Source organism: Somniosus microcephalus, chromosome 1 (genome assembly GCF_052327205.1).
Source record: "Somniosus microcephalus isolate GS21.2 chromosome 1, FLI_Smic_1.0, whole genome shotgun sequence".
NCBI lineage: Eukaryota > Metazoa > Chordata > Chondrichthyes > Squaliformes > Somniosidae > Somniosus > Somniosus microcephalus.
In genome coordinates, this window is record NC_140987.1 from 248519454 (window position 1) to 248543019 (window position 23566).

The 23566-nt window shown below is 43.3% G+C and overlaps 1 protein-coding gene and 1 long non-coding RNA gene across 7 annotated transcripts in view; one reads left to right on the plus strand and one right to left on the minus strand.

Moving 5' to 3' along the window:
* ccdc171 (coiled-coil domain containing 171) overlaps nucleotides 1-23566 on the plus strand; it is a 311057-nt gene that overhangs the window by 186984 nt on the left and 100507 nt on the right. For all 6 annotated transcript variants that reach the window (XR_015078843.1, XM_085991681.1, XM_085991690.1 and 3 more), the window contains one exon: nucleotides 23195-23421. Coding sequence is in view for 5 of the 6 variants with exons in the window: in XM_085991681.1 (XP_085847807.1) it covers nucleotides 23195-23421 (227 nt within the window). In the remaining variant the exon portion in view is untranslated. The remainder of the gene's footprint in view (nucleotides 1-23194; nucleotides 23422-23566) is intronic.
* LOC147124699 (uncharacterized) overlaps nucleotides 22369-23566 on the minus strand; it is a 108550-nt gene continuing 107352 nt past the window's right edge. The window contains exon 4 of the long non-coding RNA XR_015078845.1: nucleotides 22369-22719. This is a non-coding gene — a long non-coding RNA (uncharacterized LOC147124699). The remainder of the gene's footprint in view (nucleotides 22720-23566) is intronic.

Genomic DNA, 23566 nt, shown 5'->3' on the forward strand with positions numbered 1-23566 from the left:
ATGGTTGAATTCCAAATTCAGTTTGAGGGTGAGAGAGTTGGATCTCAAACCAGCATACTGAGCTTAAATAAAGGAGACTATGAAGGTATGAGAGCAGAATTGACTAAAGTGGACTGGGAAAACAGATTAAAGTGTAAGACGGTACAAGAGCAGTGGTCTACATTCAAGGAGATATTTCACATCTTTCAAGATAAATATATTCCACTGAGGAAAAAGGGGAGTAAAAGAAAAGAGCCATCCGTGGCCTAGTAAAGTAATAAAGGATAGTATCCGACTGAAAACAAGGGCATATAAAGTAGCCAAATCTAGTGGGAGGATAGAAGATTGGGAAGCATTTAAAAGCCAGCAAACAATAACTAAAAGATTAATTAAGAAAGGGAAGATAGATTATGAAAGTAAACTAGCAAAAAATATAAAAACAGATAGCAAGAGTTTCTACAGCTATATAAAAAGAAAAAGGGTGGCTAAAGTGAACGTTGGTCCCTTAGAGGATGGGACCGGGAAACTAGTGGTGGGGAACATGGAGATGGCAAAGACGCTGAACAAATATTTTGTATCAGTCTTTACAGTAGAGGACACTAAAAATATCCCAACACTGGACAAACAGGGGGCAATGGGGGGGGGGGGGAGGAGCTAAAGACGATTAAAATCACTAAGGAGATGGTACTCAGTAAAATAATGGGACTTAAGGTGGATAAATCCCCCGGACCTGATGGCCTACATCCTAGGGTCTTGAGAGAAGTGGCGGTAGGGATTGTGGATGCATTGGTGATTATTTTCCAGAACTCCCTGGACTCAGGAAAGGTCCCGGCAGATTGGAAAACTGCTAATGTAACACCCTTATTTAAGAAGGGAAGTAGACAAAAAGCTGGAAACTATAGACCAGTTAGCCTAACATCTGTGGTTGGCAAAATGTTGGAGTCCATTATTAAGGAAACAGTAACAGAGCATTTGGATAAACATAATTTAATAGGACAGAGTCAGCATGGTTTTATGAAAGGGAAGTCATGTTTGACAAATTTGCTCGAATTCTTTGAGGATGTAACATACAGGGTGGATAAAGGGGAACCAGTGGATGTAGTATATTTGGACTTCCAAAAGGCATTTGACAAGGTTCCACACAAAAGATTACTGATCAAGATAAGAAGTCACGGGATTGGGGGTAATATACTGGCATGGGTGGAAGATTGGCTATCTAACAGAAAACAAAGAGTTGGGATAAATGGTTCATTCTCGGGCTGGCAATCAGTAACTAGTGGTGTTCCGCAGGGGTCAGTGCTGGGACCCCAACTCTTTACAAACTATATTAACGATTTGGAGGAAGGGACCGAGTGCAACATATCCAAGTTTGCCGACGATACAAAGATGGGAAGGAAAGCAATGAGTGAGGAGGACATAAAAAACCTGCAAAAGGACATAGACAGGCTAAGTGAGTGGGCAGAGATTTGGCAGATGCAATATAATGTTGGAAAGTGTGAGGTTATGCACTTTGGCAGAAAAAATCAAAGAGCAAGTTATTATCTAAATGGAGAGAAACTGTAAAGTGCTACAGTACAAAGGGATCTGGGGGTCCTGGTGTATGAAACACAAAAAGTTAGTATGCAGGTGCAGGAGGTGATCAGGAAGGCCAATGGAATCTTGGCTTTTATTGCAAGGGGGATGGAGTATAAAAACAGGGAAGTCTTGCTGCAGTTATACAGGGTATTGGTGAGGTCACACCTGGAATACTGCGTGCAGTTTTGGTTTCCATATTTAAGAAAAGATATACTTGCTCTCGAGGCGGTTCAGAGAAGGTTCACTCGGTTGATTCCGGAGATGAGGGGGTTGACGTATGAGGAAAGGTTGAGTAGGTTGGGACTCTACTCATTGGAGTTCAGAAGAATGAGAGGCGATCTTATCGAAACATATAAGATTGTGAGGGGGCTTGATCGGGTGGATGCGGTGAGGATGTTTCCACTGATGGGTGAGACTAGAACTAGGGGGCATAATCTTAGAATAAGGGGCTGCCCTTTCAAAACTGAGATGAGGAGAAACTTCTTCACTCAGAGGGTAGTAAATCTATGGAATTTGCTACCCCAGAGAGCTGTGGAAGCTGCAACATTAAATAAATTTAAAATGGAGATAGAGGCCTAGAAATTCAGTGGCCTGCGCCACCAGTTTGCGCCCAAAGAGGGCTTTTGCGCCAGTCTGCAAAATTCAGGCGAAATTCAGCGGGGCGCTAATGGCGGCATTAGGCTGTAGCGCTGCGCCGCCACCGATGACGTCATCAGTGTGCGCAGCGCCCCGTTTCCACGAAGAACGCCATATTAAGTCGCGCCGGCCGCAAACAGCGACCGGTACACAGGGCCTACCTGTGGCGGTAATTAAAGTGGAGGTGCGGCCGGCCGCTTGCCCGCACCTCCTTCCCCGGCCTCCTCCACCCCCCCCCCCCCCCCCGCGGCATTGACGGCTGGTTTCCGGGAGCCCGGCACTTCTCCGTTCTGCCGGGCTCTTTTGCCGGCACTCGCGATCGGGGCTCCGGCTGCTGCAGGCACCTCCCCCTTAAGAGAGGGAGGAAGGCCTGCAGTACCGCAGCCTGCCGCACCGCTGCGGGTGGCGCTGCGGCCACTAGCGCGCCGATAATCAGTTTCAGCGCCCAAGTGGGGCGCCGAAACCCCTGTTTAGCGGCCGCCTTCCACTTGGTGCGCTGACACTGAATATCCCGCTTGCGCAAGTGGATCCGCGCGCAGCGGTAATTCCGGCGCCCAGGCGAGCTGGGCGCCCCATAATGAATTTCTAGGCCAGACAGTTTCCTAGCAGATAAGGGAATTTGGGGTTACGGGGAGCGGGCAGGGAAGTGGACGTGAGTCTAGATTCGGATCAGCCATGATCCTATTGAATGGTGGAGCAGGCCCGAGGGGCCGTATGGCCTACTCCTGCTCCTACTTCTTATTATGTTCTTATATGGGGCCTCATTGCAGATGCTCCTGGAGCTGCCATTTGTTCTATAATGTATGGCAGAGTTGTGAAGTTGTCTTTCAGTGTACTGCGTATGTTGCGAGTTAACTCCTGCTTGGAACTGATGTTTCATTATCTGGAAACCTCTTTCTTTTAAAAGCAGGTCTCATGAGATGCTGTTGCCCAGGCTCTTCCAGGGATCACGGAATCTGATTCTCCAGCCAGCAGTGTCCTCTTCCTCGTGCCATCCGAAACTCCTCCCGCTCACTTGTGCTGTGCGTATATCACTCAGTGCCCACCCCTCTGGCTCATTCCCTAATTTTCCCACAGATGCTAGCTCTGAGCTTGTGCTTGTGAAGGGTTGAGTGAGTGCCGGCATGTGCTGCAAAGTGCTGGCATGGTTTTTCCTCAGGCAATAATAGATGAAGAAAGGTTGCAGTGGTATCTTGAGCAGAGTTCAGATAAAACATCTGCCCTGAATAGTGCTGGTTCTTCATTCAGCATTTTGCACACAGTGCAGGAGGCTGTCCTTTGTCTAATTGTTCATGGGGAATCATGTACGTGACACTGAAGAAGGTCATGTTAGGGATGCGCGTGTTGTAATGTCATTGTCTCGCTCTATAAAAAGTAGCCAGAATGCCTGATCGTCAGCTCAATTCTCCCCAGCTCCATTATTGAGTCCTCAGAACCTGATGTAGTTACTTAAGATTTCTAACTTGGCTACAAGATAGATTTTCTGCTAAATGTTATTTAAAAAAAAGAATGAGAAGACAAATACAAGATATATGCTGTCACACTTACAATTTACAGAATGGCTGCTTTTAGTCCTGTCAAAGATTTTGAACACTGTAGACTGTTAAAGTCCATTTTCAATGCCTGATGGACTTAATTTCTGCATCAAGTGTCCATTTCTGAATTCATAATTGCCAATCCTTTCCGTGGGTTTTCCCACTGTACCTATAAAGACCAGAATTTAAGAGAAGTGGTAATAATGGTCTAATAAATATAAAAAGATCATTCTGTCTGACAACGCAAGAGTACGAAAATTGACTCTGGGCTTTTAGACCACCTCAATGACCATAGCTTCAACAAACTCAATTTTTCAGGAAACAAAGTAGGTTCCTTAATTTTCATCTAAAACAAAAGTCAGCAAGGGAAGCAATGGCCTATCAATCTAGTGGATGCAAACATTTCTATAATTTCCCCACCTCCTAATGCCATGTTAAACCCAAGCAGACAGGATGACCCTGGTATTAATAACCACTACGTATAAGGGGATGGGGGGGGCGGTGATGGGAGGATTCAGGAAAGATTTAATTTAAAAGCGGCAAGAGAAATGTCAGGGCTCTAGAGCAGAGCAGAGTTTTGGGTAAAAAATAAGCAGTGTGTCAGGAAGGGACAGAGAGAGTAACAAAGGTAATAGGGCATCAGTGACTAAGGCAACATTAGGGAAAGATAGAAAAAAGTCAAAGCTAAAGGCACTGGGCTGTATTTTGCGACCCCTACGGGTGTGTACGAGGTGCGCACGCGTCCGTAGGGTCTGCGCAAGTTCCGGGTTTAGGCATGTGAAGCCCATGCACGAAAACCCGGAACTTGTGATCTGTCAAGAATTCTCTTGACAGATCATCCGCATCCCCGGGAAAAGGACCTCCGAGGATGGAAAGTTGTGCTATTTGCCCAGTGAATGCCCTTGAAATTCTTACACCTAGTAAAAGCAGGCATAAGGCCTGCTTTTACCAGCATAAGAGTTTTAAAAAGTAGAAAAATAAAATTTTATCACTCATTTATACATTAAAAAGCCTGTCCAATAAGGTAAGTTTATTTTTAGCCCCGTTAAAACATATACTATTTTTTCCAAAAAATTTAATTTTTGTTTGAAATATTTAAGTAAATGGCATTTTAATTAATTTTAAATGTAATTTTTTAAACATTTATTTCATGTGTTCGTGTATTTTTTATGTGATCCCCATTCATACTTATGGGAGTTCCATACATACGGAATCCTCATAAGTATGAATGGGGATTCCCCTTCTTTCATTGGTTGGTTGGGCTGGCCCACGTGATCCCAGAGGTGCTTGCGAACCGCATACGCCCCTGGGATACGTGGACCTCTACCAGCGGGTACCCGGAGCGGCCCAGGAGCGTGAATCTACGAAACTCCCAGACCACCAGGTAAATTCGTAGATTTTTTGCAGGTTGGAGGCCTCCGACCGTAAATTTTGTGCCACTATATCTAAATGTGCGAAGCATTCGCAACAAAATAGGTGAATTAATAGCAGATAGAAATCAATAGGTTTGATCTAATAGCCATTACGGAGTCGTGGTTGCAAAGTGACCAAGGTTGGGAACTAAATATTCCAGGATACTTCTCTTTTAGAAGAGATAGGTAAAATGGAAAAGGAGGAGGGGTGGCCCTGATAATAAAGGATGGGATAAAGACAGTAGAGAGAAAGGATCTTAGCTCTGAAAATCAAGAAGTAGAATCAGTTTGGGTGGAGGTAAGAAACAGCAAGGGACAGAAAATATTGGTGGGAGTTGTTTATAGGCCCCCAAACAGTAGTTGTAATGTAGGGCAGAGTATAAATCAGGAAATTAGAGGCGCATGTAACAAGGGTAATACAGTTATCATGGGGAACTTTAATCTACATATAGACTGGGCAAACCAAATTTGCAGTAATAGTGTGGAGGATGAATTCATGGAATGTATGCAAGATAGTTTTCTAGATCAGTATGTTGAGGAACCAACTAGGGAACAGGCTATTTTAGATCTAGTATTGTGCAATGAGGAAGAGTTAATTAATAACCTTGCAGTAAAGGGAACTTTAGGGAAGAGTTGACCATAATATGATAGAATTTTATATTAAGTTTGAAAGTGATTTAGTTAAATCCAGAACTAGGGTCTTAAATCTAAACAAAGTAAACTACGTAGGTATGAATTGGCTACGGTAGATTGGGAAACTACATTAAAAGGTATGATGGTTGAAAAGCAATGGCTAGCATTTAAAGAATTAATACATAATTTACAACAAAAATACATTCCTTTAAGGCACAAAAACCCCACAGGAAAATTGGTCCAACAGTGGCTAATAAGAGAAGTTAAAGATAGTATTAGATCAAAGGACGAGGCTTATAATGTTGCTAAAAAGTGCAGTAAGCCTGAGAATTGGAAGAATTTTAGAATTCAGCAAAGGAGGACCAAGAAATTGATAAAGAAAGGGGAAATAGAATATGAGACTAAACTAGCGAGAGACATAAAAACAGACTGTAAAAGCTTCTATAGGTATGTAAAAAGGATAAGATTAATGAAAGTAAATATGGGTCCCTTACCGGCTGAGACAGGAGAAATTATAATGGGGAATAAGGAAATGGCAGAGAAATTAAACAAATACTTTGTGTCTGTCTTCACGGAAGAGGTTGCGAAAAACCTCCCAGAAATAGTCGAGAACCAAGGCTCTAGCGAGAATGAGGAACTGAAAGAAATTAGTATTAGTAAAAAAATAGTACTGGAGAAATTAATGGGACTGAAAGCCGATAAATCCCCTGGACCTGATGGCCTACATCCTAGGGTTTTGAAAGAGGTGGCTATAGAGATAGTGGATGCATTGGTTGTCATCTTCCAAAATTCCATGGATTCTCGAACGGTTCCTGCGGATTGGAAGGTAGAAAATGTAACCCCACTTTTTAAGAAAGGAGGGAGAGAGAAAACAGGGAACTACAAACCAGTTAGCCTGACATCAGTAGTAGGGAAAATGCTAGAATCTGCTATTAAGGACGTGGTAACAGGGCACTTAGAAAATAATAATAAGATTGGGCAGAATCAACACAGATTTATGAAAGGGAAATCGTGTTTGATGAATTTGTTAGAGTTTTTTGAGGTTGTAACTAGCAGAATAGATAAGGGGGAACCAGTGGATGTGGTGTATTTGGATTTTCAGAAGGCATTTGATAAGGTGCCACACAAGAGGTTATTAAACAAAATTAGGTCTCATGGAATTGGGGGTAATATACTATCATGGATTGAGGATTGGTTAACTGACAGCAAACAGAGAGTAGGAATAAACGGGTCATTTTCGGGTTGGCAGGTTGTAACTAGTGGGGTACCGCAAAGACCAGTGCTTGGGCCTCAGCTATTCACAATTTATATCAATGATTTGGATGAGGGGACCAAATGTAATATATCCAAGTTTGCTGATGATACAAAGCTAGGTGGGAATGTAAGTTGTGAGGAGGATGCAAAGAGGCTTCAAGGGGATATAGACAGGCTAAGTGAGTGGGCAAAAACATGGCAAATGGAATATAATGTGGAGAAATGTAAAGTTATCCACTTTGGTAGGAAAAATAAAAAAGCAGAGTATTTTTTAAATGGTGAGAGATTGGGAAATGTTGGTGTTCAGAAGGACCTGGGTGTCCTTGTACACGAATCGCTGAAAGTTAACATGCAGGTACAGCAAGCAATTAGGAAAGCAAATGGTATGTTGGCATTTATTTCAAGAGGATTTGAGTATAAAAGTAAAGATGTCTTACTGCAATTATATAGGACCCTGTGCGATGACACCTGGAGTACTGTGTACAGTTTTGGTCTCCTCACCTAAGGAAGGATATACTTGCCATAGAGGGAGTGCAACGAAGGTTCACCAGACTGGTTCCTGGGATGGGGTGATTGTCCTATGAGGAGAGATTGAGAAGAGTAGGCCTATATTCTCTAGAAGGCTTAACAGGATAGATGTTGGGAGGATGTTTCCCCTGGCTGGGGAGTCCAGAACTAGGGATCACAGTCTCAGAATAAGGGGTCGGCCATTTAGGACTGAGAAGAAGAGAAATTTCTTCTCTCAGAGGGTGGTGAATCTTTGGAATTCTCTACCCCAGAGAGCTGTGGAGGCTCAGTCATTAAGTATATTCAAGACAGAGATCGATAGATTTTTGGATATTAAAGGAATCAAGGGATATGAGGATAGTGCAGGAAAGTGGAGTTGAGGTAGAAGATCAGCCATGATCTTATTGAATGGCGGAGCAGGCTCGAGGAACCAAATGGCCTACTCCTGCTCCTATTTCTTATGTTATGTATGATGTGGTTTGTGGTCTTCCAACATTCTTTCCCTGATTCAGGATTGCCTTCACCTATTCAACAGGAGAGTTCTGCTGTCCCAATTGCAGGGTCAATTTTCAAAGCCAGATCTAGGCACTTTCCTCTTGATCCCCTAGTTACTGAGAAGCCCTGCTTAACTAATTGAGAACTTAATGAACTCCTGTAGGGTATCCACAATCAAAGCATATAATACAAATACCTGTGTCAGGATGTACTCGATCTGTTAACTCAATCTGGCATTGCTACCTTTGCATTATGTTATCTTCAGTTTGTTTGAGCTGGGACTGGAATCTAGTTCTGTTAGGGTTCATATTACTAGAGAATCTATTCTGACTTCTGAAGGCGATCTGAAACTTGCATCTACCTAGACCTCAGTTGGCTCTAATTTGAGGTCTTGAATTAATTTTGAAAAAATGATGAGCTGTTCTTTTGAGGCAGTGCTGCACGCAGTATCAGAGTTCCTTCTTAGAAAACTGCCCTTTTAGTAGTAGTAACATTAGACTGTAGGGTTACCATGTTTCTTATTCTGAATGAATAATTCTCAAAACCCACCCGAAATATTTCTCACTTTCATTTAGGACAGGAAATGGTCACTTAATTTGTCTCCCCACAAATCCACACAGGAATGATGGCTTGAATATCTCTATGGCTATGGGATCCTAAAGTTTTATATCGATCATAATGAGAAATTCTACAATTCATGATGATTGTTCATCTCCATTAGCCTCAAGACCCTCAGAAAACTATTAATTAAACAGCACATAGCTAAATGGATGAATATCATGCTCCACTACCTGTATTACCTTTCAGACAGGAAACTCATGGGCAGCACTGAAGTCCTCTCAATCAAGTGGCAATTGATGCCATCTGTAAATCTGCAACATGAATAATCCCCATAGATTCTAGCTAGATTCATCAGTTCAACAGGTCTAACCTTTGGGAGATCAGTCCTCCCAGTTGTGAAGAAACTCCATTGTAGACATTTCTCTCTTATTTGACCCTACTGTAGTTTGCTCTACATTTCAGTCTGATCCTGTTGATATTGTCAGTTTTGGTAATGGAGCTTTGGAGCAATTCTGAGAGCCTGACAAAAATAGAACCAGGATTGTTGTGTGAACACAATGGGCTGGATTTTGATTCTGGAGGCGTGTAGGAGGCGGGACTAAACTTTCGGGGTTGTAGTCCCGCCTCCGTCGAGTTGTGGCCAACCCACGCGATTTTCACTTGATTGACCTTGTTGAGCCCGCCCAGTTTGAAGCTGTCAAACACTGACAATCTGTACACTAAGTTAATTCCTTCCTCTCAGGCTGATTTGGAGATCTCTCCAGAACACAAAGCTGAATGCTGCAACTTTTGACAGCTCGCGGCCATTCTGCTTTCTGTGCCGGTGAGGTGAGGGACTCCTGAGACTTGAAGGAAGGACGGCTGTAAAGGTAAGTAAAACTTCTTTAAACACGTTACACACACCAAACACACTTACCTCTTCACTCATGCACCCACCCGAACACCGGATATCTCGAACCCTCCAAGTCCTTAAGCCCGACGGCCCGCCTCGCTAACTTGGCGTGGTTTGAAGCCGTCGGGAATCCCACACTTCAGGGATAAAAATAGGGATTAGGCTAAAAACTGCCTGTTAACTACCTGGTAGTTAACAGGCAGTTAATTGGCACTAATCCCCTTCCCACCTCGGGGAGGCGGCTCCCAGCACAGGTCGGGTATCCGCCTCCTTTGAAACTGGCATGGAGGCGGGTTGGGGGCGGGGTGGGTTCGTGCCCCCCGATTTTGAGATTTTAACCCCCCACATGCCTCCAATTCTGCCTCCACAGCCCAATGAAAATTCTGCCCAATGTCTCGCAGGGGTAGTGGGATGTTGACCTTGCTGGATTCAACAAGATCAGCTTCATAGAATCATAGAAATTTACAGCACAGAAGGAGGCCATTTGGCTCATCTTGTCCATGCCGGCCGACAAAGAGCTATCCACCCTAATCCCACTTTCCAGCACTTGGTCCATAGCCTTGTAGGTTATGGCACTTCAAGTGCATATCCAAGTACTTTTTAAATGTGATGAGGGTTTCTGCCTCTACCACCCTTTCAGGCAGTGGGTTCCAGACCCTCACCACCCTCTGGGTGAAAATATTTCTCCTCAAATCCCCTCTAAACCTCCTACCAATTTAAATCGATGCCCCCTGGTTATTGACCTCTCTGCTAAGGGAACTAGGTCCTTCCTATCCACTCTATCTAGGCCCCCTCATAATTTTATAACAACAACAACAACTTGTATTTATATAGCGCCTTTAATGTAGTAAAATGTCCCATGGCACTGCACAGGAGTATTTTAGCACACAGAAATTTGACACCGATCCACATAAGGATAAATTAGGGCAGGTGACCAAAAGCTTGGTCAAAGAGGTAGGTCTTAAGGAGCGTCTTAAAGGAGGAAAGAGGGGTAGCGAGGCGGACAGGTTTAGGCAGGGAATTCCAGAGCTTAGGGCCTAGGCAATAGAAGGCACGGCCACCAAAGGCTGAGCGACTATAATCAGGGATCCTCGAGGGCAGAATTAGAGGAGCGCAGATATCTCTTGGGGGGTGGGGGTGGGGAGATGTGGGGCTGAAGGAGATTACAGAGATAGGAAGGGACGAGGCCATGGAGGGATTTGAAAACAAGGATGAGAATTTTGAAATTGAGGCGCTGCTTAACCAGGAGCCAATGTAGGTCAGCGAGCACAGGGGTGATGGGCGAACGGGTCTTGGTGCGAGTTAGGACATGGACAGCCGAGTTTTGGATGACCTCAAGTTTACGTAGGGTGGAACATGGGAGGCCAGCCAGGAGTGCGTTGGAATAGTCAAGTCTAGAGGTAACAAAGGCATGGATGAGGGTTTAAGCAGCGGATGAGCTGAGGCAAGGGCGGAGACGGGCGATGTTACAGAAGTGGAAGTAGGTGTTCTTAGTTATGCTGCGGATATGTGGTCGGAAACTCATTTCAGTGTCAAATATGACACCAAGGTTCCAAATAGTGTGGTTCAGCCTCAGACAGATGTTAGGGAGAGAGATGGAGTCAGTGGCTAGGGAACGGAGTTTGAAAACAATGGCTTTGGTTTTCCCAATACTTAATTGGAGAAAATTTTTGCTCATCCAGAGCTATATGTCTGACAAGCAGTCTGACAATTTAGACACCATGGAGGGGTCGAGAGAAGAGGTCGTGAGGTAGAGCTGGGTGTCGTCATGTGGAAACTGACGCTGTGTTTTCGGATGATGTCGCCAAGGGGCAACATGTAGATGAGAAATAGGAGGGGCCAAGGATAGATCCTTGGGGTACACCAGAGGTAACGATGTGGGAGTGGGAAGAGAAGCCGTTGCAGGTGATTTTCTCAATTAGGTCTCCCCTCAGCCGCCTCTGTTCCAAAGAAAACAACCCCAGCCTATGTTCCCGATGGTCGGGGAGTCCAGAACCAGGGGTCACAGTCTAACGATAAGGGGTAAGCCATTTAGGACAGAGATGAGGAGGAATTTCTTCACCCAGAGAGTGGTGAACCTGTGGAATTCTCTGCCAAAGAAGGCAGTAGAGGCCAATTCATTAAATATATTCAAGAAGGAGTTGGATATATTTCTTAAGGCTAAAGGGATCAAGGGATATGGCGAGAAGGCAGGAACAGGGTACTGAATTTGGATGATCAGCCATGATCTCATTGAATGGCGGAGCAGGCTCGAGGATCCGAATGGCCTACTCCTGCTCCTATCTTCTATGTTTCTATGTTTTTATCCAGTCTTTCCTCATAGCTAAAATTCTCTAGCCCAGGCAACATTCTCGTAAATCTCCTCTGCACCCTCTCTAGTGCAATCACATCCTTCCTGTAATGTGGTGACCAGAACTGCACACAGTATTCTAGCTGTGGCCTAACTAGTGTTTTATACAGTTCAAGCATAACCTCCCTGCTCTTATATTCTGTGCCTCGGCTAATAAAGGCAAGTATCCCATATGCCTTCTTTAACCACCTTATCTACTTGTCCTGCTACCTTCAGGGATCTGTGGACATACACTCCAAGGTCCCTCTGATCCTCTGCACTTCTCAGTGTCCTACCATTTATAGGGTATTCCCTTGCCAGGTTAGCTCTCCCCAAATGCATTCCATTTGCCACTTTTCTGCCCACCAGACCAATCCATTGATATCTTCCGGCAGTCTACAGCTTTCTTCTTCATTATCAACCACATGGCCAATTTTTGTATCATCGGCAAACTTCTTAATCATACTTCCTACATTCAAGTCCAAATCATTGATATATAAGGAAACTCTCGTTTAAACGGCACCTAAATATCCGGAATTCTCTGTTAACCGGCAAAATTCATACTCCGAAAACAACACCTCAAGAACTGGAAATGTTGCCGAGTCCGAGTCTCCTGCGGTGGCCGAGTTAGTCAGTGGGGGTAGTTCGCCAAACTGCCACTACTCGGCTTCTTGGCGCTGTCGGAAGTCGGAACACCTCAATATCCCTGTAACAGGAGTCTGACTCTCCTGCGCTGCTGGTAGTCATTGCATTGCATTACCCTCAACTGGCAGTACTGTACTTAATCAAGCATCTTCCACCATCCATTTAACACAACATTCTGTAGGTGAGTACCCAATTACTGTATACTGCACATTTCTTGATTTTTTAATTTTTCTTTGTTAAAAATAGCCTCGGTAGATAACCCTCTCCATCATCTGGAATTTTTGATCAACCGGCAACACGCCGGTCCCGTCGGTGCCGGGTACCAAAGATTTTCCTTGTACCACAAAAAGCAAAGGACCCAGTACTGAGCCCTGAGTTTGTTTTGTTCATTAGCACGTGTCCCTGACCCTTTTTTTCATGAGCACAGGGAGCACGATGAATGAAAGAGGGATGGGAAATCAGGAAAGCAGGAGCTCTTAAAGATCTGTCACTTAATGAAAACTTTGATGTTTGTTCTGGCTGTGTGGACCAGCAGGAAGGCAAGTTGCCCAAGGACAAGTGGGCTGAATCAATTGGCACTTGATTGAGAGGACTTTAGTGCTTTGATGAACAAGCATTGTGCTGTTTGAAGCGATTTAACACTGGAGGTTAGCAAACTTTGGTGCAGAGGGGAGCCCTCCAGTGGAGGTGAATGTGAGTAAGCATGGAGAGAGGTGGTGAGCAGAGTAAGTGCTGCTTCACATGTCCATAGGCTGTGGGAGCGGATGCTAAAGAAATTCTCAGACCATCTGTGAGCGATATAGCACAGGGTGAAAGATCAGATGCTGTTTCTTTCATGAAAGCTTTGTTCTGCGTGGCCTGTTTCTTTTAATGCATGGTCCTTTTAAATGACTGCGCATGCGCAGAATTTAAAATGTAAAAGCTGATGAGCAGTCTGCACGGGACCTTGCAGATGATTGTGTGGCTGTGTGTGCGCGCAGCTTAGCGGGAACATTGGCTGTGACTACGCTTTTTAGAGATTACATAGAATTTACAGCACAGAAACACGACATTCTGGCCAACTGGTCTATGTCGTTGTTTATGCTGCACATGAGCCTCCTCCCACCCTACTTCATCTCACCCTATCAGCATATCCTTCAAAATCCTTCCTCGATCTGGGGCTTCAATTTAAGTAAGGCTCTCACTCATGGCTTGGAGAGGCTAGGGGATTACTTTGAGAGAACCTTGATGGTGGGCTTCATCCTACTATATGGAGGCCAAAAGTAGTGATTCCCAAGGGGCACCCAGCAGCAGGGGCATGGCAGGAAGAAACATGTACCTATGGGGGATGCGCAACTATGTAACCCAGCTGGCTCCCTGAGAGAACTCAGGAAGTGGTAGGTAGTGAACAGGAAAAGCCAGCCAGTACGAGGGCCAAATTGCTCGCAGTAGTTGCAGGGCGACCTTGTTACTCAGTTGAAAAAGGCAGCTGTGTCCTGATGCCCCCTTGTTGTGGAGCTCGAGGCTGCCACCACACTTAGTCCTGCCACTGAGGTTGCACTTAGGAGTACCAGAAAAGGTAGGACACAGTACAACACCATACACTGTTGCCAAAGGCAAGCACTGTGCAGCAAACATTAATTACACATATACACAAAGATGGTTGATAAATAAAATGGTTGCACCTTATTTGCAATGTATTGTTAAGATTTATATTCCTCAGGAGTGTATTAGTGTCCAGGCAGTGGACTGTTCGGAATGTATGGTAGTAGAATCAGATTTGGCAGAGCATGCTGCTCAACAGGTAACTTATACAGTGAAAATAACCATTGGATCGTTCATCAGGGGCACATTTGCAGAGTTGTGTAAAAGTCTTGTCAAACAGTGATTGATGCAGCAGTCTCCCTGGATGCAGGTTGCCTTCAAACATTTCTCCCTCCCGTAGCAGATTGGCAAGAAAGTGTTTTGCAGCTGGCAATGGGTTGTTCTCTGTACCTTTTTTATGTTGCCGTTGCTCATCTGCCTGATTCCACTGTTGCCCTTGGGAGCCTCCCTCCTCCAGGATCTCCATAAGGAGGTCTTCTCTTAACTACTGCATCTGCCCACTGCACAAATAGTACTGTCTACATCTTCTCCCTTTCTACCACAGAAATGCATTCATCTGCAGGCTCATCGCTCGTGCGCATCAACTTGCACAGTTTTCATTCATACCACCTCATCAAAGCCGCTTCCAAGCTTCACAAATAATAGTGCAACTATAATTTTAATCCCAAAATATTCTGCGTGTGCCCCGACTGTTTCTTCCCTTTATAAAGACCGGTTTGCAAGGCAAAGTTTCACACTACCACTATCCTTGAGACCCAATTCAGACTATATTGCAGCGCACCCCTAAACTAATTGGGGGGAGGGGGGGGGAATTTAACTCGCTCTGCCTGGCTGAAACTGGACAGATTGGGAGTTAAAAGCGAGCGGCACTATTTGCTGCTCTATTCCTGCCCCGCAGCAGGTTTAACCAGTTGTTTTTGCCAGCGGCTGAGGGGCCCGACTGACTCAGGCAGGAGCCTGATCAATGTATGCTATCAGAATCCGATGATGTACACAGGACCTCAATGGCATTTCAATGCTGTACTGAGGGTAGAAGCAGAGGCCCGATCTTGTTGAGGCCAGAAGGAGCAGGAGTGCTCCTTCGCCCCTCCCCCCCCCAAGAAATTCTGAGCCCCTCTGCCTTGGGATCTCCCCCACCCCAGCCGTGAGATCCTGCCAAGCACCCCATTCCCTGTAACTTAACCAAGCGCTGACAGGCAGCATCCAGGCTCCAGGATGGTATGTTGCCTCCCTGGTGCAAGGGTCAAGGATGCCTCGGGGCGGCTGCAGGGCATTCTGGAGGGGGAGGGTGAACAACCAGTTGTTGTGGTGCATATAGGTACCAACGATATAGGTAAAAAACGGGATGAGGTCCTAAAAGCTGAATATAGGGAGTTAGGCGGTAAATTAAAAAATAGGACCTCAAAGGTAGTAATCTCAGGATTGCTACCAGTGCCCGTGCTAGTCAGAGTAGAAATAGAAGGATATTTCAGATGAATACGTGGATAGAGGAATGGTGCAAGGGGAGGGATTCAAATTCCTGGGACATTGGAACCGGTTCTGGGGGAGGTGGGACCAGTACAAACTGGACAGTTTGCACCTGGGCAGGACCTGGACCGATGTCCTAGGGGGAGTGTTTGCTAGTGCTATTGGGGAGGGTTTAAACTAAAATGGCAGGGGGTTGGGAACCTGTGCAGCGAGACAGAGGAAAGGGAAGCAAGGATAGAAACACAAGACAGGAAGGAGAAAAGCAAAAGTGGAAGGCAGAGAAATCAAGGGTGTAAATCAAACAGGGCTACAGTAAATAATAATTCTAAAAGGACTAAGAGTGTTAAAAAAACAAGCCTGAAGGCTTTGTGTCTTAATGCGAGGAGCATTCGTAATAAGGTGGATGAATTAGCTGCACAAATAGATGTAACTGGATATGAGGTAATCGGAATTATGGAGACATGGCTCCAGGGTGACCAAGGCTGGGAATTCAACATCCGGGGTATTCAATATTCAGGAAGGACAGGCAAAAAGGAAAAGGAGATGGGGTAGCATTGCTGGTTAAAGAGGAAATTAACACAATAGTAAGGAAGGATATTAGCTCTGATGATGTGGAATCTGTATGGGTAGAGCTGAGAAATACCAAGGGGCAGAAAACGCTAGTGGGAGTTGTATACAGACCCCCAAACAGTAATGCTGAGGTTGGGGATGGCATTAAACGGGAAATTAGAGACGCGTGCAGTAAGGGCACAGCAGTTATCATGGGTGACTCTAATCTACATATAGATTGGGCTAACCAAATTAGTAACAATACTGTGGAGGAGGAATTCCTAGAGTGTATATGGGATGGTTTCCTGGACCAATATGTCGAGGAACCAACTAGAGATCAGGCCATCTTAGACTGGGTATTATGTAATGAGAAAGGATTAATTAGCAATGTTGTGCGAGGCCTCTTGGGGAAAAGCGATCATAATATGATAGAATTCTTCATTAAAATGGAGAGTGAAATAGTTGACTCAGATATTAGGGTCCTGAATTTAAATAAAGGAAACTACGATGGTATGAGGCACGAGCTGGCTAGGATGGATTGGGGAACGTTACTTCAAGGGTTGACGGTGGGTAGGCAATGGCAAACATTTAAAGATCGCATGGATGAACTACAGAATTTGTTCATCCCTGTTTGGCATAAAAATAAAACAAAAAAGGTGACTCAACCGTGGCTAACAAGGGAAATTAGGGATAGCATAAGATCCAAGGAGAGGACATATAAATTGGCCAGAAAAAGCAGCAAACCTGAGGATTGGGAGCAGTTTAGGATTCAGCAAAGGAGGACAAAGGGATTAATTAAGAGGGGGAAAATAGAATATGAGAGTAAGCTTTCAGGGAACATAAAAACGGACTGTAAAAGCTTCTATATAACTATGTGAAGAGAAAAAGATTGGTGAAGTCAAGCGTAGGTCACTTGCAGTCAGAATCAGGGGAATTTATAATGGGGGACAAAGAAATGGCAGACCAATTAAATACATACTTTGGATCTGTCTTCACAAAGGAGGACACAAATAACCTTCCAGAGATATCGGGAACATAGGGTCTAATGAGAGGGAGGAATTGAATGAAATCAGTATTTGTAAGGAAATGGTGTTAGGGAAATTGATGGCATTGAAGGCCGATAAATTGCCAGGGCCTGATAATTTACATCCTAGGGTACTTAAGGAAGTGGCCCTAGAAATAGTAGATGCATTGCTGGTCATCTTCCAAAATTCTATAGACTCTGGAATACTTCCCATGGATTGGAGGGTAGCTAATGTAACCCCACTATTTAAAAAAGGTGGTAGAGAGAAAACGGGAAATAGCCTGACATCGGTAGTGGGGAAAATGCTAGAGTCCATTATAAAAGATGTAATAGCAGAGCACTTGGAAAACAGTGACAGGATCGGACAAAGTCAACATGGATTTAAAAAGGGTAAATCGTGCTTGGCTAATCTACTGGAATTTTTTGAGGATGTAACTGGTAGAATAGATGAGGGAGAACCAGTGGATGTGGTGTATTTGGACTTTCAGAAGGCTTTCGATAAGGTTCCGCATAAGAGATTGGCGTGCAAAGTTAAGGCACATGGGATTGGGGGTAAGGTATTGACTTGGATAGAGAACTGGTTGGCAGACAGGAATCAAAAAGTTGGAATAAACGGGTCTTTTTCCGAGTGGCAGGCAGTGACTAGTGGGGTACCGCAGGGATCGGTGCTAGGACCCCAGCTATTCACAATATATATTAATGATCTAGACGAGGGAACTAGATGTAATATCTCAAAGTTTGCAGATGACACAAAGCTGGGTGGGCGTGTGTGCTGTGAGGAGGATGCAGAGAAACTCCAGTATAATTGGGCAGATGCAGTATAACGTGGATAAATGCGAGGTTATCCACTTTGGTGGCAAAAACAGGAAGGCAGATTACTATCTGAACGGCAATAGATTGGGAAAAGGGGAAGTGCAACTCTAGCGAATATAAGCTTGTCCTTGTGCACCAGTCGCTGAAGGTAAGCATGCAGGTGCAGCAAGCAGTTAAGAAGGCAAATGGTATGTTGGCCTTCATAGCGAGAGGATTCGAGTACAGGAGCAAGGATGTCTTGCTGTAGTTGTACAGGGCCTTGGTGAGACCACACCTTGAGTATTGTGTGCAGTTTTGGTCACCTTATCTGAGGAAGGATGTTCTTGCCATGGAAGGAGTGCAGCGAAGATTCACCAGACTGATACCTGGGGTGGCAGGAATGACGTATGAAGAGAGATTGGGTCAATTAGGCTTATATTCGCTAGAGTTTAGAAGAATGAGAGGGGATCTCATTGAAACTTATAAAATTCTAACAGGACTAGACAGACTAGATGCAGGAAGGATGTTCCCGATGGCGGGGGAGTCCAGAACCAGGGGTCACAGTCTAAGGATAAGGGGTAAGCCATTTAGGACTGAGATGAGGAATTTCTTCACCCAGAGAGTGGTGAACCTGTGGAATTCTCGACCACAGAAGGCAGTTGAGGCCAACTTATTAAATATATTCAAGAAGGTGTTAGATATATTTCTTAAGGCTAAAGGAATCAAGGGATATGGGGAGAAAGCAGGGACAGGGTACTGAATTTGGATGATCAGCCATGATCTCATTAAATGGTGGAACAGGCTCGAGGGACCGAATGGCCTACTCCTGCTCCTATCTTCTATGTTTCTATGATCTTTACCTGCCAGCAGCCGACTGACTGCCTCTTTGAGGTCTGTTTCGGGTGGGCAGCTGGCTGGAGGGGATCTACATGAGTTCCGACATTTATTTTCAGCTGGGCCTCCCACAGAGTCTCTCGGCTGGGCAGTCTGTCAGCTTCCCTTTCAGGAGTTAAACTATCCCCTATTCAGACACCAGAAAAGCAACTTCAAAATTCCAATAATATGCTGATGATGATTCTGGTGATAGAATTTACCTCATTATGCCAGTGCTCATCTAGTGTTCTGGGAAAGCGCATAGATGTTATCAGTTATGGTTGTAGAAGATACCCTTGATCTTCCAGAATCCACCAAGACATGCCCCTCCTAGTTTGGCATTATTTGCAAGTTTAACCACTTTGCATTGAGTCTCTCAATCCAGCTCATTTATATACATTAGAAACAGTAGTGGTCCCAGCACTGAGGCAATCCACTCAATTCTTCCCCCCCCCCCCCACACGGACATAACTCATCCAATAAATACACTTTGTTTTCTCTCCTTCGGCCAATTTCTTACCCATTTCCTTGGTTTGCGTTGAATCTCCATAGCGTTGAGTTTAATTAGTAGCCTTTTGTGTGGAACTTTATCAAAAGCCTTTTGGAAGTGGAGGTACACCACCTCATAGGGCTTATCACAGTCCACTTGTATTGTCACTTCCTCAAAGAAGTCAAAGAGGTTGGTCAGGCAGGATCTTCCCCTTCTGAATCCCTGCTGACTGCTATTAATTTGGATATTGTACAGATGATCCTCAAGCTTACACCTGATTATCACTTTTAAAAAAAAGTTACTCTTGGGATGGGGAATAGCTGACATTGCCCAACCCTAGTTGCCCTGAGAAGGTGGCATTTTGATGCAACTGAATGGCTTGCTAGGTCACCTAAGAGGGCAGTTAGGAGTCAATCACTTTGATGCGGAACTGGAGTCACATATAGGCCAGACTGGATTAGGACGATAAGTTTCCTTCGCTAAAGGTCATTAGTGAACCAGTTGGGTTTTTACGACAACCCGATTGTTTCATGGTCACTTTTATTTTACTGATATCAGCTTTTTTTTAAAACTGAATTCAAATTCTCAAACTGCCATGGTGATATTTGAACTCACATAGGAATTACTAGACAAAAGAAAGACCAGGGTCCATCTAGTTCACCTTCTACCATCTTGGTAGTCGCATAATACAACGATAATGAAGTTGTTGATTAATCATGGCAATCAATCTCTATCAATTAATTTACAACAGACCTGGACCTGAGGTGAGGAAACTCCTTTGGTGGAAAGTTTTGGGATCCATAGGTCCAAAGTCACCTGTTCCTCCCAAACCTGCTACATTTAACGTAGGTCATGTCTCAAATGACTCATACTATATCCCAAAGTCTTATTTTCTGAAAGAAATTTATCTAATTTCAATCTGAATGAATCGCTACTAACTATTTCCACCATCTCCCTAGGAGGAGATGCATGAAACTTAACATTGAAAAAGCCAGTCCTGGCTGCTCGGGGCCGGCAGAGAGCTGTGCAGCCACACAGCTTAGAGGGAATGTTGTTTGTCACCCTTTTGAATATGGGCACCACATTAACCTGTTTGAAGTCTACCATACCACCTTAATGCCCATGGAGTCCTTCATAATAATTGTCAATGCCTCTCAAATCTTCTCCCTAGTCTTTTTCAGCACTCCGAGATAAATATCCACTGTCCCTGTGAATTTATTTGTTTTGAGTCTGTTAGCCTGCCTAGAACTTCCATATCATTTATGCAATGCAGGGTTTAAAAATAAATGACAAAACTTAAACATTCACGGCTTCTCTGAAACTCTTGCATAAACAGTCCATAGACCTAACTTAAATGGGCAAGATTATTGCGAATCAGAGTGCAGAGTAACTGTTATAACGCAGTCCACAAAAGCGGGTGAACTCAGAACATCGGAGAGAATAAGGATATGCAGGCAGCTCAAGATGGTTCCGTGTTGAGTGTGTTTTCAGCAATTCTACAGGTTTTCCAAAAGGGGATCCAAAGGAATCAGCGCATGTATCAATCTTTAGTATCTTATTTAATATTTACTGTGGCGGTTGTTTGCAAGCTTTAGTGGATGGTTCAGCTCCAAGTGCTACAGATGTAAGTGTCCTGAATTGCAATGTAATGCTGCTTGCATATAACATCGCAATCTGTTCAATATAAGTGAGCAATATATTACCATAAAGTAGTGCTGCTCACATGGGTTGCAATGTGGGGTTGACTGTATCTGACTTTAGAAGGATTCATAATGTATACCACTTAATGTATTTTTCTCTCTTTTTCTTTCTCCCTCTGTCTCTTTCTTGCTCTCCTTTTTCCCTCTCTCTCTTTCTCTCTCACCTTTTACTGGAACAGGTATGTGTGTGTATATATAAATAGTAAAATTCCAGAGCAGGCAGAATTTGAATAGAGGCCCAAAAATGCATGAAGCAGCATGTATTCTGATGACCAATTTAAGATATCATGGGCCACATTTTGTCTAGCCCTACCAACTGCATTAAAAATTGTGGACAATCAATTCTACACGTAACAAGAGTGCACAATATCTAAATCATAAAATTATATCCTGGTGTTCTGAAACTTGACTATTTAGCGTTGAGAATATGACTGACCGTGGCAAAAGTATTGAAATCTGCACTTGGAAACATGTTAAGCAATGACATTTCAGCAAAACCAAGTTACATGCTATGATGTGCTTCTTTCTGGAATGATGCTATCAGCAATATTTTCAAGTGTCTTTTAAGAGACATTGGTGTAGTATTATTTAAAGGCCTTTTAGTCTACTTTTATATTATTTGTGATCCCAGGATTGTAAGAGCTCTGAATGATCTGTTAAATTTTCTTAGAGATTACAGCAGAATAATATAGCTGGATGCTGGGTTTCAGTTGTTTCAGATACACCTTTTTCCGTTGTGATGTAATAGTTTACTATGCAAAAAACCTTGAATTGCAGCATGAAATCCAGCAATAATCTTCATTGTACAGCAATGCCCCCAACTATTTCATTGAAATTGAAGAGCAGTGCTAAAATATATTGTGGGAATTGGAAAGATCTATTCTAGTCCAATTTATTTTCCAGGCAAAACAAACTAATGGTGCCATTTCAATATTGGCGTAGAAGAGAAAATATTAAATTGCAGTTCTGTCTGTAGTACAGTTATTGACCATTAGGTGGGAGCTAGTGTATCACAAATACAGTTCTAGAAATCTTTTATATGGAGGGAGGGTACTGGTACATTTAATAAAATAGAAATCATTTTGTGATTTTATGTACATGCAGCCAATGAGCAGGTACAGCAAAAATATTTATCCTCCTAAAATCATGGAACGCATCACTTTCACATGCTGCATTGCTGGATGCTTGTTCAGAACTGTAGGCTTATCCCTACTTCTGGAGTGGGCTGGAAAAATTATTTCTGGTCCTTTTAGTAAAAACATCCTGCCATTTCCACTAATATTTATATAATTAGAGCATGAATTATTTTCATTTACAAAAGTGAATTTGTTTCGATCCCGTTGTATTTTTTTTAAAGTAGCTATTGAAATGGTTTGCTACGGTGAACAGGTTGAACCATTTTGTAATTGGAAAGAATACATATTAAATAACTGAAATCATTTTGGCTATTTATTCAAATTGATATGCAACCTTTCTGTCACAGTCACTGCAAGAAACAATCACACCTTGTTTTACCAACCCTATAATAGTGAATAATTAGTAAACTTGATGACTTTGCTTCTTTAATTACTTGCTTTTGGCAAATAGTCAAGTGTTCATTTCAAGCCTCATATGTTGTAAGCCAGTCTTGCTCTGATATGATCATCCTATACACTGTGCTTCACAACCTGTTTTTCTTGACTTCATCAGTGCTATGGTATGTATAAACCTTAATTTAATTATCTCTGTACAGTATTTTAGTGTATAGATAGCAACAGATGGCTTTGGATTTTCTGTGGAGCACGGACCTGAATAAGGGGAGAAAAAGACATTACTTAAATCTCAAAGCCACTTAGAAAGCCAGGGTATATGGCACACACTAACAAGTGATAATTTTATTTATCTACATAAAACACATTTATTAATTATAAACCTGACAAAACTAGCAGTGAGCAGAACATGTTTGTTGTACTGAGGCCATAAAACCATCATATGAGAAGGATAATTACCAAACTCCATTGGGGAAATAAGTAATTGTGCTAGTAGTAACATTTTAATTGCCTCAGAATAAAAAGGTAAATTACAGCTTAGCTCCAGATGTAAATATCATGGCATCACTGGTTGTGAGATTCAGTGCAGTTACAAATTTCCATGTAAAATAGAATATTTGTCTATTTTTTCCCTAAATAGTTGATTGGACTATCTAAGTGCATGTTTAAATAAAATAAAGAATTAGATGAAAGAACAGTCATTTACAAGGTATTTTTTTCCATTTCTCTATAGACTCAAATCACCTTCTTTCAAACCGTTCAATGGAAAATGCAGCCAAAAGTTCCTTTTCAAAACTCATGGACAGACTAAGTGTGGAGATGGAGAATGTCCCACTATGCTGTGACAGACACTTTGGATATGGGCATAAAACATCATTAGTACAGATGCTGGGCTCTGGACTGTATAAAGCCAATGCCAAGGCAGGAAAAGAAGGACTACAGGTCACCGTGCCCATAAAGGTAATGCTGAGAATTCACAGTTACCAACCTATCATTTCTACTAACGTTGTTAAGGCTGTATTGTATGAACATAAAAGTTCTTTGCTGAAATAATGTACAGGCAGCAAAATGTTAAATACAAGACAAGTGCTTAAATCAGCCTGAG